This window comes from Saccopteryx leptura, chromosome 5, assembly GCF_036850995.1.
Source record: "Saccopteryx leptura isolate mSacLep1 chromosome 5, mSacLep1_pri_phased_curated, whole genome shotgun sequence".
Taxonomy (NCBI): domain Eukaryota; kingdom Metazoa; phylum Chordata; class Mammalia; order Chiroptera; family Emballonuridae; genus Saccopteryx; species Saccopteryx leptura.
In genome coordinates this window covers 214649388-214667276 of record NC_089507.1, presented here as the reverse complement: position 1 = coordinate 214667276, position 17889 = coordinate 214649388, and the positions used below count along the sequence as shown (strand labels likewise).

The 17889-nt window shown below is 53.0% G+C and overlaps 1 protein-coding gene across 2 annotated transcripts in view; it reads left to right on the top strand.

Annotated features, from left to right (window-relative positions):
- Nucleotides 1-16038, top strand: part of KIF3B (kinesin family member 3B) — a 46436-nt gene extending 30398 nt beyond the window's left edge. For both annotated transcript variants that reach the window (XM_066384088.1, XM_066384089.1), the window contains exons 4-10: nucleotides 4581-4682; nucleotides 4875-4997; nucleotides 5112-5230; nucleotides 7269-7382; nucleotides 8071-8176; nucleotides 11252-11430; nucleotides 12718-16038. In XM_066384088.1, the coding sequence (XP_066240185.1) occupies nucleotides 4581-4682; nucleotides 4875-4997; nucleotides 5112-5230; nucleotides 7269-7382; nucleotides 8071-8176; nucleotides 11252-11430; nucleotides 12718-12820 (846 nt within the window). In that variant the 3' untranslated portion in view covers nucleotides 12821-16038. The remainder of the gene's footprint in view (nucleotides 1-4580; nucleotides 4683-4874; nucleotides 4998-5111; nucleotides 5231-7268; nucleotides 7383-8070; nucleotides 8177-11251; nucleotides 11431-12717) is intronic.
- Nucleotides 16039-17889: the final 1851 nt, after the last annotated feature.

Genomic DNA, 17889 nt, shown 5'->3' with positions numbered 1-17889 from the left:
TGTGAGAAATAAAACAACGGCCATCTCTTTACAAGCTCTTTGTGGTCCCCCCGCCCCAGGTAACCATTATCTTGGATTGAGTGGTTCATTGTTTCCTTGCTTTTCTTTCTTTCTTTTTATTTATTTATTCATTTATTCATTTATTTTTCAGTGAGAGGAGTGGAGGCAGAGAGATAGACTCCCACATGTGCCCTAACCCGGTTCCACCCTGGCAAGCCCACTAGGGGGCGATGCTCTGCCCATTTGGGGGCCGGAGGTCCTTTGCAAGTGAAGCTATTTTTTAGCGCCTGAGACAGAGACCATGGAGCCATCCTCAGCGCCCGGGGCCAACTCACTTGAGGCAATTGAGCTATGGCTGCAGGAAGGGAAGAAACAGAGAGAGAGAGAGAAGGGGAAGGGTGGAGAAGTAGATGGCCACTTCTGTGTGCTCTACCCAGAATCGAACCCAGGACTTCCACACACCGGGCCGACACTCTACCACTGAGCCAACCAGCTCCTTGTTTTTCTTTTTAGTTGCCCATATGTGTCTATATCCCTAAGTAAAAGGTAGTTTTAGTTTCAAGTTATTTTTTTGCTTTTGCATAAACAATCCCACTGCCGCAACTTGCTCACATTCAGGCCACATTATGTTAACGAGCTTTAGCCTTATTGACGCCCGTGGCCGTGACTCATCCGTTATTCCTGTCCTGAGAATTCCGTGGTGTGCCAGCCTCCCGAGGGTGGGACTCTTCCCATCTTCTGCTGCGGACGTGCTTGGACTGGACTCCAGGGGAGTGTGCGGGGGGAGCCTCTTGTCTGGCGCCGCTCTTGGTTCTGGAGTGTGTGCAGCCTCAGCCTCCCTGGACGCTGGCAGCCTGTGTCCTACAGGGGAGTGACTGGACGCTGGCAGCAGGTGTCCTACAGGGGAGTGACTGGACGCTGGCAGCAGGTGTCCTACAGGGGAGTGACTGGACGCTGGCAGCAGGTGTCCTACAGGGGAGTGACTGGACGCTGGCAGCAGGTGTCCTACAGGGGAGTGACTGGACGCTGGCAGCAGGTGTCCTACAGGGGAGTGACTGGACGCTGGCAGCCTGTGTCCTACAGGGGAGTGACTGGACGCTGGCAGCCTGTGTCCTACAGGGGAGTGACTGGACGCTGGCAGCCTGTGTCCTACAGGGGAGTGACTGGACGCTGGCAGCCTGTGTCCTACAGGGGAGTGACTGGACGCTGGCAGCAGGTGTCCTACAGGGGAGTGACTGGACGCTGGCAGCCTGTGTCCTACAGGGGAGTGACTGGACGCTGGCAGCCTGTGTCCTACAGGGGAGTGACTGGACGCTGGCAGCAGGTGTCCTACAGGGGAGTGACTGGACGCTGGCAGCCTGTGTCCTACAGGGGAGTGACTGGACGCTGGCAGCCTGTGTCCTACAGGGGAGTGACTGGACGCTGGCAGCCTGTGTCCTACAGGGGAGTGACTGGACGCTGGCAGCCTGTGTCCTACAGGGGAGTGACTGGACGCTGGCAGCAGGTGTCCTACAGGGGAGTGACTGGACGCTGGCAGCCTGTGTCCTACAGGGGAGTGACTGGACGCTGGCAGCAGGTGTCCTACAGGGGAGTGACTGGACGCTGGCAGCCTGTGTCCTACAGGGGAGTGACTGGACGCTGGCAGCAGGTGTCCTACAGGGGAGTGACTGGACGCTGGCAGCCTGTGTCCTACAGGGCAGTGACTGGACGCTGGCAGCCTGTGTCCTACAGGGCAGTGACTGGACGCTGGCAGCCTGTGTCCTACAGGGGAGTGACTGGACGCTGGCAGCCTGTGTCCTACAGGGGAGTGACTGGACGCTGGCAGCAGGTGTCCTACAGGGGAGTGACTGGACGCTGGCAGCCTGTGTCCTACAGGGGAGTGACTGGACGCTGGCAGCCTGTGTCCTACAGGGGAGTGACTGGACGCTGGCAGCCTGTGTCCTACAGGGGAGTGACTGGACGCTGGCAGCCTGTGTCCTACAGGGGAGTGACTGGACGCTGGCAGCCTGTGTCCTACAGGGGAGTGACTGGACGCTGGCAGCAGGTGTCCTACAGGGGAGTGACTGGACGCTGGCAGCAGGTGTCCTACAGGGGAGTGACTGGACGCTGGCAGCAGGTGTCCTACAGGGGAGTGACTGGACGCTGGCAGCAGGTGTCCTACAGGGGACCCTGTGAGTGGGAGCTTCCGCCAGGAGCGTATGAGCTCAGGCTGCTCCTCATCCTGACCGCTGCTTGTAATGATCAGACTTTAATTGTTCGTGTATCTGGTGGCTGTTCAGTGGTAACTCGCTGTGGTCCTAACACGCAGGGCAGGGATCACACAGCTATAGAGCACTTTCATCACCCCCCCAGAGGCTCCCTGTAGCCGACCCCTTCCTCCAGCCCCTGGCCCTTGTGTCCCAGGTGCTGAGTCCTATTCCGTTTTCCGGAGCAGGAGGTCGCCCTGTGTGGTCTTCTCTCTGGGGGCATTTACAGCTCTATCAGATGCCTGGGCCCGGGCCTTTCCTGGCGGAGGAGAGTGCAAAACTAGCCCTGGGTTCTGGGCTGACCACTGCCTGGTAGCCACAAGCCAGAGTTCCTGTGATGTGTCGGGTTCTAGCTGATTGAATTTATGCAGATTTTTTTTTTTTTTTTTTTAACAGAGGCAGAGATAGGGACAGACAGACAGGAACGGAGAGAGATGAGAAGCATCAATCATTAGTTTCTCGTTGCGCGTTGCGACTTCTTAGTTGTTCATTGATTGTTTTCTCATATGTGCCTTGACCATGGGCCTTCAGCAGACCGAGTAACCCCCTGCTGGAGCCAGCGACCTTGGGTCCAAGCTGGTGAGCTCTTTGCTCAAGCCAGATGAGCCCGCGCTCAAGCTGGCGACCTCGGGGTCTCGAACCTGGGTCCTTCCGCATCCCAGTCCGACGCTCTATCCACTGCGCCACCATCTGGTCAGGCGCGGTTGATGCTGTTTTGAAGGGTCACATCTGTCACTCATGCCCAGCAACGCCTAGACTCTAACAACCTGGAGTATTTAGGCAGCGCTCAGAAGCCAAGCGCGGCAAGAGTGGGCATCACCTCAGGGTCACTGGGTCTCTAACACGCTTCGTTTGTGGGGGAATGACACTGCTTCCATCTTTCCCACCCCCGACTGCTGGGAAGTCAGAGGACAAGAGAGTTTAGAGCCGGAATGTGTGTGGGGGAGAGGGGTCTGAGTTGGGGGGTCGCAATCAATCATCCAACGCCTTTGTTTAAGAGGAGAAGAAGCGGCCTCGGGCTCACTGAAAGACGGCAGCAGGGTTACAGTTAGTAAGTTTCTTAGAAGCTGGAGCTTTTGGAGCTTTCACTTTTCAGGTACAAATCCATCCAGTGGTTTCAACTGTGAGCTAAATGCTGAAGGTTCCCAATCTGTATAACCAGCCCAGAGCTGTCTCCTGACACCCCAGCCGGTAGCCTCTGCCCACTGGACGTCTCCACGGAGACGCCCCAGCCGCCCAGAGCCTGCCCCCTTTCCTCAGTCAGGTCAGACTCCCAGGAGCCGCCCCCCCCCCCCCGGGGCCCCGTCAGCCACAGCCTCGGACTCCGGTCTCCTCAGGACCTCTGGGACTCATCCCCTCTCTCTCCCCACTCCTGCCCCCCTCGCCCAGGCCTGGGCCCTCCAAACAGCCGCCTGTCCGGTCTCCCTGCACCCAGCCTGCCCTTCCCAGCCCTCTTCCTTGTGGCGGGCAATGTTTCTAACTCACAAGTCTGATTGTGCCCGTCATGCTCACAGGATGCATCAGTGCTTGCTCTGCTTCTCAGGGTCAAGTTGGTCCCAGAACAGAGCTTTGGGGTGTTGCCCTGACTGACCCCTGACTGCTTTGCAACTCTGTGTCACTACTCCCTACCCTGTCCTCTCACACAGTTTCTTAACTGATTCCTTTTTTTTCCTTTTTTAATTTTTATTTATTGATTTTAGTGAGAGAGGAAGGGAGAGGGACAGGACCATCGATCTGTTCCTGTATGTGTCCTGACTGGATCGAACCGGCCACCTCTGCGCTTTTGGACGATGCCCCAACCAATGGAGCCATCTGGCCAGGGCGCTGCTTCCTGTGTTTGCTCCAGCACTCGGGGTCGATGTCCCCAGAGACAGGAAGCTTTCCCCGACTCCCCCCACTGTGCCTGTGCCCCCACTCCCCGCTCTCTCCCTCACGATGGTTCCGCCCTATCTGGTAAGAGTGTGCTTACTGGTCTGTGGCCCTCGGAGGCCTCTCAGCTTTGTGATTCATCGTCACAGTGGCAACCCACTACTTAGCAAATAGGAGGTTTTTTGTGTGTTCTAAGTAGGGTCAATACTTTGTACAGAGGAACAAAAACATACTTTTTTTTTAAAGAAAGCTGAAGTTCATGTATGTCTGGAAAAGCTGCACCTTCGCTGTTTCCAAGCACAGCCCCCAGAGGAGCCGCCGCAGCCCATCCGAGACAGACAGGACACAGCTGAACAGAGATTCCTTCCCCAGGGTTCACGCCCTTTGGCGCAGTCCTGAGCTCCCTGTGAGGAGAGATTCCGAGGGAGACCATTCACAAATGGGTTCTCCATTTTTCTCACTCAGGCCATGGAGAGTAAGCTGCTTGTTGGAGGAAAAAATATAGTAGATCATACAAACGAACAGCAGAAAATCCTGGAGCAAAAACGGCAGGAAATTGCAGAGCAGGTAACTTCTCGTTCCTTTTCTGGGGAGAACGTGGCGGGGTCAGGTGGGTTAATGCTACCAAGCAAGTGTCCCGTCTTAGGCCCTTCAGAGGGAACGGAAATGAGCTGTGGTGGCCCCTTCCTCGTGGGAGACCTGACCGGGAGCAGCCCTGCCCCCTAATCTTGTCTAGACACGGTCTCTAATGTCGCCCAGAAACGTCGGGAGAGAGAAATCCAGCAGCAGATGGAAAGTCGAGACGAAGAGACCTTGGAACTTAAAGAGACGTACAGCTCATTGCAGCAAGAGGTGGACATCAAGACCAAAAAGCTCAAAAAGGTAGGAAAGGAGCGAGGCCAGGCAGAGGTGCCCGGAGACTTGGGGGAGGGGGAGAGCTCGTGTCCGGAGGGTCGCCCCCCTCATGTGCCCCCCCCCCCCCGCCCCGGGTTCCAGCTCTTCTCCAAGCTTCAGGCAGTGAAGGCAGAGATCCACGACCTCCAGGAAGAGCACATCAAGGAGCGGCAGGAGCTGGAGCAGACGCAGAACGAGCTCACCCGGGAGCTGAAGCTCAAGTAAGTCCCGGGCCTGCCCCGGTGCCCAGCCGCGTGCTGGGGTAGTTCCGGAAAACCGCTTCTTCCCTGAGGACAGGGCCCGTCCCCCAGCTCATGGCCTCGAGTTGTCTGTCTTCTCCTTGTGGTTGACAAAGCCACTTTCTGTCTGAGCTTCATCTGCTAACGGGATGATTTTACCGGGTGATCCCCAAACTTCCTGCCTCTCTGTCTTCCTGAAGCATTTGGAGATTCTGGCTTCACCTTTATGTGTTGATAAGAAGAAATCTTTTATTAACTAGAATTTTCTGAGTGAACACCTAACTACCCGTCACCCAGATTCAGTGATAGACCATCTTTTGTCAAGTCTTTCATAGAAATATTTTAAAGCAAATGTTACCTCATTTATCTCACTCCTGCATGCTTACGTACCTGACCACGATGCTTTTTTCTTATTTTTTTTAGCAAAGGAGAGAGAGAGATAGGAAGTGAGAGAGACGGGAAGCATCAACTTGTAGTTGCAGCACTTTAGTTGTTCATTGATTGCTTCTCGTATGTGCCTTGACTGGGGGGCTCCAGCAGAGCGGGTGACCCCTTGCTCAAGCCAGCGACCTTGGGCTTCAAGCCAGCGACCTTTGGGCTCAAGCCAGTGACCATGGGGTCATGTCTTATGATCCCATGCTCAAGCCGGTGACTGTGTACTCAAGCTGGTAAGCCCACGCTCAACCCGGATGAGCCTGCGTTCAAGCTATGGACCTCAGGGTTTTGAACGTGGGATGTTAGTGTCCCAGGTTGATGCTCTAGCCACTGTACCACCGCCTTGTCAACCTTTTTTTTTCACTTTCTTGATGATATTTTGTGTGTAGCACAAAAGATTTTAATTTTGATGTAGTTCAATTTATATTTTCATGTGTTGCTTGAATTTTTGGTGTGGTATCCAGATTTGCCTATTCTGGACATTGTATATAATAAACTCATCAAGGAAATAATATGACCTTTTGTGACCAGATTCTCTCAGTGCAGTGTTTTCAGGGGTCACCGTGTTGTAGCATTTCATTGCTTCATCTCTGTTGTTGAATAATACTGTACTCTACGGGTACACCATATTTTATACCCATTCTTTAGCTGACATTTGGATTGTTTTTACTTTTTAGCTATTGTGAATAATGCTGCTGTGAACATTTGTTATAGCTCGGATATCTTTTGAATAAATAGTGAGTCATCTTGCTTCTCACAGTCAGCACCCTTCACCCCTGGTGTTTGTTGTGCGTCCCTCTCTTGGCAGCACCCCTTTGGCATTGTTCTGTGCTGTGGTTTTGAAAGAGTGAGTGCAGAAGTGTGGCCGGAGACAGCGGTCCCTGTGGCGAGACACCACCAGACAGCCGTCCCCGTGGCGAGACACCACCAGACAGCCGTCCCCGTGGCGAGACACCACCAGACAGCGGTCCCTGTGGCGAGACACCACCAGCGGGCTCCAGCCCCATTGTCTGCCGTGTTCCCGGCGCTCTCGGGACGGCCTTCTTCTCTGAGGGCTGAGGGACTGAAGTCCCTTCGGCCTGCGCTTTGCCCTGAGGATTAGTGTGTGAATTTCCATCTCCAGCAACAATCCAGGGGATTGAAGGAAGGCAGTTTAATTTCTAATCTGTCTGGGGCATGCCAGAAATTAATGAGCTGGTTGAGCAGGGTCCGAGGCCCTCCGAAAGTCCCTTCAGCTAGCACAGGCTCGCCCGGGCCCAGGCCTCAGCTCTGTCTTTGGGGATTTAACCTCAGGGCGCTCCTCCCTGGGCAGCAGGGACCTCTCTATTCCTGGGGCAGACTGCTGTCAGCTCCTGTCATCCCTAGGAGCGCTGCACTGTTACCTGTCCCTCTCGGGCAGGGACCGAGTGTCGCTTACGTCTGGGTCCCGGTTCTTGCTATGATGCAAGGCCCAGTGTACCTGCTTAGTAAATGCTGGCTGAGTGACTTGACTTTCCCAATGATCCTCCACACGTGGGGCCAGACGGCCCGCCGTCACCTGTGTTCTTGCTCTGTCTGCATTCACCCCGTCTGTGTGCTCCCGCAGGCATCTGATTATAGAAAACTTCATCCCTCTGGAAGAAAAAAGTAAAATTATGAGTAGATCCTTCTTTGATGAAGAGGAAGATCACTGGAAATTACATCCCATAACCAGACTGGAGTAAGTCACTGTTGACTGGAAGGTGGGGGGCAGGAGACTGCCAATAGGCTGGGCTTGTCCCGGGCCTGGGGGTACAGTGAGCATGCAGTGTGAGTCATTTAAAGTTGGAATCAGTTGCAGCTTTGATTTTGTGGTGGCCATAGTTTCATGAGCTCCAAGTTTGATGAAGAGTGTGGTATCAGGAACTGGGAGGCTTTGTCCCAGGGAACTAAGGACCTTTCCCCGGGGCCTGCGTTTCAGCGTCCCCCGCTGCCCAGTGAAGCCTGCTGGGCCAAGTAAGGGGCGGTACACAGGAGAAATCTGTGTGTCAGTCTGACACAGTGTGGGGAATGACTCTCAGTGCAAGTCTGGGTCCCTCTGGAACACTGGGAGCTCTCTGCCGAGGACGCAGGGGTGGGGGGTGTTGGCAGCCATGCCGCATGCCCGCCACCTGAGAACTGGGTGATGACTCAGATCTCGTCCAGCTGAAAAGACGCATGCCGCTCGCGTCTGAATCCGAGAGCAGCTCAAGGAAAAAGTGTAAGCAGCCCTGCATCATTTCCACGCCGGCCCTCAGTCCTGGGAGTCACCTGCTTCGGGCTCTGTCTAAGCAGGCGGGGAGTCTTCTGAGTGCCGGTTCCACAGGGTGGCCCCGGGCACTGTGGAGCACACGCCAGCCAGGGCTTTAACCACTGCAGTCCCTTTCCAGGAACCAGCAGATGATGAAGCGGCCTGTCTCAGCTGTGGGCTATAAGAGACCACTGACCCAACATGCAAGGATGTCCATGATGATCTGGCCAGAGACCCGATACAGGGTGAGAAGGTTGTTCCTGCACTCCCCTCCCCTCCTCTCTCTTTTTTATTTTTTTAATTATTCTATTTTTCTGAAGTCAGAAGCGGGGAGGCAGAGAGACAGAATCCTGGATCCACCCAGCATGCCCACCAGGGGGCAATGCTCCGTCCATCTGGGGCATTGCTCTGTTGCAACCAGAGCCATTCTAGTGCCTGAGGCAGAGGCCATGGAGCCATCCTCAGTGCACGGGCCAACTTTGCTCCAATGGAGCCTTGGCTGCGGGAGGGGAAGAGAGAGACAGAGAGGAAGGAGAAGGGGAAGGGTGGAGAAGCAGATGGGCACTTCTCCTGTGTGCCCTGGCTGGGAATCGATCCCGGGACCTCCGCATGCCGGCCAACGCTGTACTACTGAGTTAGCCAGCCAGGGCCTCCTTTTTTCTCTTATTGGAGTTCAGATTCATGTAAACCTCTAGGCACCACTCTGCAAAGTCACACAGTTTCCAACCTGACTCTTTCCAGAGGCAACCAAGGACATTCACATTAATATAACTATCTTAACAAATGACAAGTAACAGATAAAAAGAACAATAACAAGTAATCATAAATTAAAAGGTAAACTAAGGGAGACTGAGAAAACCTGGACTAGGGAAGGGGGAGAATGCAGACCCACAGACGGTGCATGGGCAGCTGTAAGGTGGCTCCGTGGGCAGGCGGGGAGGAAGGCGGGTGTTGGTGACATGTTCAAGAACTTGCGGGACTTCCATTGAACTTAATGTCGGTCAGTCCTGTGGTTATTCCAGATGCCGTGAGGAAGGCCTGTTGAATGACCCAAACGTAGGACGCATGAGCTCCACTGTACTCAGTGCTTTATTGCTCTTTTTTTTTTTTTTTTTTTCATTTTTCTGAAGCTGGAAACAGGGAGAGACAGTCAGACAGACTCCCGCATGCGCCTGACCGGGATCCACCCGGCACGCCCACCAGGGGCGACGCTCTGCCCACCAGGGGGCGATGCTCTGCCCATCCTGGGCGTCGCCATGTTGCGACCAGAGCCACTCTAGCACCTGAGGCAGAGGCCACAGAGCCATCCCCAGCGCCCGGGCCATCTTTGCTCCAATGGAGCCTTGGCTGCGGGAGGGGAAGAGAGAGACAGAGAGGAAAGCACGGCGGAGGGGTGGAGAAGCAAATGGGCGCTTCTCCTGTGTGCCCTGGCCGGGAATCGAACCCGGGTCCTCCGCACGCTAGGCCGACGCTCTACCGCTGAGCCAACCGGCCAGGGCTTTATTGCTCTTTCTACTCGAGCCTCCCCCGCCTCCTTGCGGTAGTCCCTGGCTTCGTAGCTAGTCAGCTAGTAAGTGGATGACCCAGGAGACACAATGTATTGTCAAGTTATAAAACAATTGGTACTGCCAGTGTACAGAAGAATATAAAAAAAAATCAAAAACGTGGGGCAAAATATATTGAACTGTCAACTGGGTATCCCTGGCTAGTGGAAGTGCACTCATTTGAGATTTTCTTCTGTTTGTTTATCTTTATTTTAGAGCTATCAGTGGGGGACATTCTTTTTATAATGAAAGATTTTCATTTAAAATGCTTTTGAGTCTCCCTTGGCAGCCAGAGCAAAACAGATTAGGATTAGTTAGTTCCTCAGGTGCTGTCCTTCCCGGCACTGAGTTATTTTAAAATAAGGAAAACAAAAGCAGAAAGGATATATCAGATGGGGTTTTATACAGTGGAAGATGAGTGATGTGTCAGACAGAGTCCTCAGATACATTTTTCTAGCCATTTCAGAGGGTGCATATCTTGCCATTTATTTCATGTCTTTAGCCAAAAACATGCTTTTAAAGCCTACAAATCAAACATGTCGGTTTCCAGGGGCCAGCCTGATCCGGAGGTGGAATGTAAAGTGGTGCCTCTCGGATGTGTTTAGCAGTAGACCCACTCCATTGAGAGAAATGTGAAGCGGTACCTCAGTGTGCAAAGCTGATAAATAGAGCCACTCCCTGTCCTCGCCGTTGCTGCAGGGGCCCCTCCTGCGGCGCTGGGGGCTGGGCCTGAACTCCTCGAGTGGGAGGAGCTGGAGGACAAGGTGTGTGGCCAGGGCACGCGACCCCTACGTGCGTGCGACCCCTAAGCGCGCGCGACCCCTATGTGCGTGCGACCCCTACACGCGTGCGTCCCCTACGCGCATGCGACCCCTACACGCCTGCCTCTGTACGCAGGGGCTGGGAGGCCCCCCATCCCTGGATACCAAGTGAGGGGTCCATCCACAAGGCCCATTAGGAGGTGGGGCCCAGGCTGATTTTTAATGTGGTTACCAGCACGTACCCCATCCCTGCCGCCTCCCCTTGGCAACCAGAATGTTCATCAGAGCTGCTGTAGGTGCTGAGATGATTGGTGATTACCAGTTTCTTCCGTGGAAATATTTGTATTTTTACGTTGTCTGCAATAAATGGGTTTTACTTAAATTAATTATTATTCCCCTCAGGGTATATATATAATACATGTTCATTGTTTAAAAAAATTTTTTTGGCCCTGGCTGGTTGGCTCAGCAATAGAGTGTCGGCCTGGCGTGCAGGAGTCCTGGGTTCGATTCCCGGCCAGGACACACAGGAGAAGCGCCTATCTGCTTCTCCACCCCTCCCCCTCTCCTTCCTCTCTGTCTCTCTCTTCCCCTCCCGCAGCCGAGGCTCCATTGGAGCAAAGATGGCCCGGTCATTGAGGATGGCTCTGTGGCCTCTGCCTCAGGTGCTAGAATGGCTCTGGATGCAACAGAGCAACGCCCCAGATGGGCAGAGCATCGCCCCCTGGTGGGCGTGCCAGGTGGATCCTGGTTGGGCGCATGCGGGAGTCTGACTGCCTCCCCGTTTCTAGCTTCGGAAAAATGAAAAAAAAAAATTTTTTTTTTAAAGAAAATAGTGAAAATCCTAGAGAAGAAAATAAAAATCATCTGTAATCCCTCCAGGAAAACAGTCATAAAACTCCATCACTTCTAGGCAGGTTCTTGCTGGGCAGCAGGTCTGCTTGGGGAGGGGTCTGCCTTGCCTGGACTTATGGGGTCTGACTGGAGCGCCTGGCTGGTAACGGCTGTGCTTCTGCAGGCAGAGAACATCGTGCTGCTAGAGCTGGACATGCCCAGCCGGACCACCAGAGACTACGAGGGCCCTGCCATCGCCCCCAAAGTCCAGGCTGCCTTGGATGCGGCCCTGCAGGACGAGGACGAGATACAGGTGGACGCGTCGTCCTTTGAAAGCATTGCAAATAAGAGATCCAAGGCCAGGTGAGTGGCTCCTGATGACCTGGGTTTGAACAGAGCAGGTTTGAACAAGGACAGAGGAAGGTCGGTCGAGGGCGGCAGGAGTGCTTGTTCATCAGAGAATGCCTCCCAAGCACAGCAGAAGACACTGCCACAGTACGCCATGCTTGTTTCTTCATTACACACCCGCTTACGGTCCAGGCAGTACGCCGGGCAGACCGAACACAACACCGAAGGGCCTGGTGTGCCTGTTCCTACTCTAAGGAGCGTGTGTTCTAGTGAAGCAGGGGACACTTCTTTGGTGCCCACCAAGTACCGGGGACGTCATTTGGTGCTTAAATTAGAAATTCTGTTATATTAAATCCTGGATTAGAAGTTGATGGAACACAACTGCTTGAAAAACCAAAATATGGCCTGACCTGTGGTAGCGCAGTGGATAAAGCGTCGACCTGGAAATGCTGAGGTCGCCGGTTCGAAACCCTGGGCTTGCCTGGTCAAGGCACATATGGGAGTTGAAGCTTCCTGCTCCTCCCCTCCCTCTCTCCCCCCTTCTCTAAAATAAATAAATAAAATCTTTAAAAAAAAAAAAAAGAAAAACCAAAAGTGGAAAAAATTCTACCTGGAAACTTAATAGGTTTTTTTTGCCAGTTTGCAGAAGACAGTCAAGATTTGATTAAGCCCTGACCGGATATCTTGGTTGGATAGAGCTTCATCCCGAAGCACAGAGGTTGCCGGTTCGATTCCCGGTCAGGGCACATACAAGAATAAATCAACATTCCAGTCTTATCTTTCTCTCTCTAAAATCACTAAAATAGCCTGACCCGTGGTGGCGCAGTGGGATAAAGCGTCGACCTGGAACGCTGAGGTCGCCTGTTCAAAACCCTGGGCTTGCCTGGTCAAGGCACATATGGGAGTTGATGCTTCCTGCTTCTCCCCCTTCTCTCTCTCTCTCTCTCTCTCTCTCTCTCTCTCTCACTCCTCTCTCTCTAAAAATCAACAAATATAATTTAAAAAAATAAAATCACTAAAATAAACATTAAAAAAAAGATTTGATTTAGATGGAAGAATAGTTGCTGAGAGTCAGAGTCCTTTCCCCGAGGTTTCCCAGCTCAGTTGGCAGGTCGTGTCGGCCGTGTGCAGAAGGGTCGGGCTGCGCCAGCCTGGTGGTTTGTCAGCGGGCAGTGCGCTGGCTGTCAGGCCGCTGAGGCCAGGCCCCTTGAAACAGCAATGGCACTTGATGGCAGAGGAGTTGGATCTGTGTTCGTGGCCGAGATGGGACCTGTCACGTGAACGTGTGCTTGACTTTTGCAGGCCGAAAAGCGGAAGGAAGTCGGGCTCCTCTTCCTCTTCCTCTTGCTCAGGAACCCCCGCATCGCAGCTCTATCCGCAGTCCCGGGGGCTGGTTCCAAAGTAAAGCCCTTCCTCCGCTCCCGGGGTGGAAACGGCGCTCGCCTTCCGACGGAGAACCTGAGCGGACACCTGCGGAGAGGACTCCAGCCCTGACTCGGAACCATCCCCCTAGGGAGAAGCAACGGCCCCTTCACCGATTCACCGGTGTCACCGGGCTGAAAGGTGCTGGTCCCAGCCTGGCGCTCAGCTCCCCTGGGCAGCGTCCTTTAATTAGCGTCTCAGAAATGCATGGGTAAGGTACAGTGCGGTGGTCGAAGCGGAAAGCAAGAGAATGCCCAGTGACCTTGCTTCCCTTCTCCCTTGAATTCTTCCCTCCTCCTCCTCTTGTTCTCCCTTCCTCTCTCCTCTCCTCCTCTGGCCTGTTCTTCACATGGGGCTCCCTTCTTGTTGAACAGAATCAGGAGTCACCTTAGTGGGACCAAGTCGTAGCAGGAGCCTCAGGATAAAATGACAGTGAGGCTGAAACGTAAAAGCCCTGCCTCCTGAACAGTGCTTGTTGCTTGTTCTTGTGGATTGACCTGAGAAATCTCACGTGGGTCCAAGCCCCCAGTGGCCTGACCCCTGCCCCTCAGTGGAAAGTGGGTCTGCCTTTGGGATCTGCTGAACGAGGAGCTGTCTTCCCGGGCGGCAGCCAGTTTCTGCTCCTGAAGGACTGACGTTGGAAGCAACAGAACTCACGGTCCCTTTGCCTCCTCGGAGAGGTTAGGGAAACAGCTTCTCTAAACCTCAGAACCGTGACCATGCCGTCAAACATGTAACTCTGTGAGCTGATGCCATGTCCATACACTGTGTCCCTTTACTCTTCATTTGTCACCATCTTTAGCCAAGCACGCGTACTCTGAGCGTCCCGTCCTAGGCCCCGGGCAGGCTGTGCGGGGCGTCTGTGGGCGGAGGGAGGCCGGCCGGGCAGATGCAGAGACAGAGACAGAAGGCTCAGCGCAGTGCAGGGAAGACCGAACGGGGAAGCAGGGCGCCTGTCTGCCTTCAGCTGAGGCTCATCGAACCCTGGACGGCGGCTCCCCGGCAGTACCAACCGTGCCGGCGGGCAGCGGCGGTGTGACTGGAGAGGCTCAGAGGAGAGAGTTAGAGATTCCCGTTTACATATCCTAGTTTGGTTTATAAGTTTTATTTCTTTGTACTATTGAAATTCCAAGCTTCATTTTACGTTGGTCATTAGATGAATGTTACCCTGTTTTCCCCCAAGAGAAGCTCGTAAGTGTGTGTGGGTGTGCAAGCACAGTGGTGCTTGTGTACTTTGAGTGTGTCCATGTGCGTCTGTAAGAGCAAGACAGAGACCAAGAACTTGCCCGGCTTCAGAAATACACTAATGTACAGTTGTTGCCTTTGTCTGTATTAAAGGCCCGTAGAATGGCTAATCCAGGCTGGAGGGGCCCCCACGGGGGTGTCAGAGTCCATGGGCCAGGCCTGAGGGGACACTGTGAGTCCCCAGGTCTGCCACCCCATGCGCCTTGCTGGCACGGTGCCTCGGGAAGGTGGCGACTTAGGTGGGCCTTGAGTTATACTTTAACTCAGCTGCTTAGTTCCCAGGGCGCATTTCTGGGTCAGAGCCCGTGGGAAAGAGAGGTAGCACGTGCAGTGTCTGAGCATCTGCGACTGGAGGCCAGCCGTCTGGCGCGTTCCCCTCCTCAGTCACCCTCCTTTCCGGACCCAGGGCCTTGCCAGCGATTCCCAGCGCAGTGGAGCCTTCCCTCATCTTTCTTGGGATCAAACCCTGCTTCTCTCTTATTACAAGACGTGACCTGTTTGAATAGTAGCCCAGGAAGGTTATCTGTCTCTTGCACCACATTTTTTCAAAGCTAGTATGAATTCCGTAGGCAGAAAATATTCACCCGGCAAATCTGAGAATTGAATACTGCAGATAACGTGAGACCTTAATAGTGATGCCTCGAAGTGGCTGTTCTGACCAAGGGTGGTTGAATGACCATAGAACCTTTCTAAGAAGGCAAAAGAAGAAAGCTAAGTTGACAAGCAGGGCTAGTACAACACGCCCGCCTTGCACTCCGGCGTGCTCACTGGCTGGTCCGTGGGAAAAGCGGAAGGACACCGTGTGGGGTGCAGCGGCCCCTCCCACGCAGTCTCTGGTGCTTGTCTTCTCTCCAAGTGCATCCGACAGCTATGTGAGTAGAGCGGACAGTAGACCATCCTGCTGCTACCAAGAAGCCACTGCTCTGGCCTCTGAATTGAGCCAGATGTGTGGAGGACCACCCAAGCCTGCTGAGGGACCAGGTTTTCCTGTCTGTAGTCTTGCTAGAATGTTCCAGGCCATCTGAGGGCCTTCGTGCCAGCAGCAGGTAGTGAATCTGGAAGCCAGCCTGTTGTTATCTAAGACGATCACTGGGAGAAGGAGATTGAGACTGCTTGTGGCCCCTCTTTGCTCTGACCAGTAAGAATGTATCTGGCTTCATATCTTAAAGTCACATGTCCCCAGACCCCTGGACTCAGACCCCAAGGCCAGAAATCATAGGCATGAAGCACTTTCTTAGGACTCTGACCTAACGCTGGATTGCTCCCCGTCGAATGTCTGCCTGCATGCTGCTTGAATCGCACCACCTGCACCTCCGTGACCAAGGGCGTCAGAGTTCTGCAGCTCAGGCATGAGCCGCTCTCTGCTCTTCCTGTCCGATTCCAGTAAGTCTCCCTTACCGAATGTAAATTGTTGCCAAGTTGCTGAGAAGTGTCGATTCCCTGCTGTGAACATGGGATATCAGCTCTGCCTTCCGTTTCCCACTTGAACTCGAGGCTCACTGCAAGCAACACCCTGGGCCATCTGAACACCATCCGTGGATGAAAACGAGGCTATGGATCTACTCTAAAAGCCATAATCAGAACGCTCAGAGGGAACGGGAAAGAATCGAGGGCCTGGCTATTGTCTACCTTGAAAGGTTTTTGTCTTGTACTCTTCAGAAATCTGCTACCTTTCTCCCTGCCCTTATTTCTTGAGTGAAATGCTTTTGAGGTTATTTATGAAAGGAGTAAATGCTAATGCAGGAAGGAGGCCGTGGGCTCTGTGGCTCCTTAGAGTTACTATTGATCTTGACCTTCTCTTTGGCTACCTTTAGGCAAAGAATATGCCAATACTTGGGGCTCTTAAGTTTTACAATTGATAATTTATTTGTATCATCTCTTTGTCTAGGAATGTAAAAGCGATTCTAAACTAAGATGTATAATAAAAAGCAATCAGATCTATTGTACCTACAAAAAGGTGTCCTCGTCAATGATTAACGCTCTTGAAAATGATATATCTGTGGCTGACACACAGCCATTTCCTGGAAACATTTTCATTTTTCTAGTGAAAGAAGGGGGGTGAGTGGAAATGAAGATGGAGTTGAGATGCTGGCATTTAAAAAAGACAGCACCAAGGTAAAGGGACATAAAACGAAGCAAGACAGAGTGACAAACAGTGCTGCTCATGTTTCTCTGTGGAGGCTCCTGAGACCAGGTATGACTGTGGGTTAACTTTGGTGTTTTATTTCTTCTCTTTTTTAAAATTTATTACATATAATACTTTAAAATATGTCCTTTTTAATACAAAAATATTTTATGTTATTTACCATCAGAGAAAAAAAGTCCCAGAAGGGGACCACGTGCTGGTTGGTCTCTGGCTTCTCCCGCGCTCGGGCCTGCTGCACTGCCCCCTGGGGGGGGGGGGTGCGTCTGGCTGAGAAGCCGGGACCCTGCGGGAAGAGCGCAGACGCTGGCCTGGCCTGGCCTCCGAGCTGGGTCTGCACTCTGGTTGCCCCCCTGCTTGCTCACCGTGTGACTGTGAGCAATTTCCCTCTCTGAATCTTGGGGTCTTTTCCTATAAAGTGGGGTAATAATCTTTACCTTGTAGGACCATTGTGAGGATTAGGAATGAGTTAAAACAATAAGAATATTGTATGTGGACTAGAGCAAACCTTTAAAAATGTGCTTATTGCTGTGACAGGGCCCTGTATTGAGAAGCTATCATGAACAATGTGTATCCCGAGACACTAGAAGCTAGTTCTGGGCCCGGCCGGTTGGCTCAGTGGATAGAGCGTCGGCCCAGCATGTGGACATCCCAGGTTCTCCCAGGTTCGATCTCCGTCAGGGAACACATGGGAAGTGACCATCTGCCTCTTTTTCCCTCCCTCTCCCCCTTCTCTCCCTCTTTTCCCGCAGCCAGTGTCTCGAGTCAGCCCTGGGCCCTGAGGACAGCTTGGTCCAAGTGTTGGCCTCTCGTGCTGAGGATAGCTCAGTTGATCCCCTCATTCTGGTGATGCCAGGTGGATCCCGGTTGGGGTCATGCGGGAGTCTGTCTGTGTCCCCTCCTTTCACTTAAGAAAGGAAAAATGAAAATCCTAGGCCTCTATAGAAAAGCTGCTAACAATTTAACAAATATATGTTGAATACCTACAATGTGCCATGTTGTTCTGGGCACTGGGTATGTAGGTGTGAGCAACACTGACATGATCCCTGCCTGCACGGAACTTGTACTTTTTTTTTTTTTTTAATTTATTTTACGGTGGGGGGGAGAGGGAGAGAGAGAAGGGGGAGGAGCAAGAGGCATCAACTCCCATATGTGCCTTGACCAGGCAAGCCCAGGGTTTCAAACCGGCAACCTCAGCGTTCCAGGTTGATGTTTTATCCGAGCTTGTACTTTCATGGAGAAGGAGGCAGGGTCAGACTTAACCACACACACACACAAATGTGTGATTACAAATGAGGACAAAGGCCCTGAAGTGATATTATAGGATATCGTAAGAGAATGAGAGGAGCCTCATTTGGGTTGGGCGGGTGAATAAGGGGAGGGCTTTCTGGAGAAATGACATGGACAGTGGGATCTAGAGGAAAGGAGTTACCGTAGCTGGGCAAGAGAGGAGGGACAGGAACTCGTGAAAGAGGGAACAGTGTTTGCGAAGGCCTTGTACAGGGTGGGGCAAAAGTAGGTTTACAGTTCATATGGGGAAAATGAACAATCATTAATAAATAATAATACAGGCCCTGGCCGGTTGGCTCAGCGGTAGAGCGTCGGCCTGGCATGCGGGGGACCCGGGTTTGATTCCCGGCCAGGGCACATAGGAGAAGCGCCCA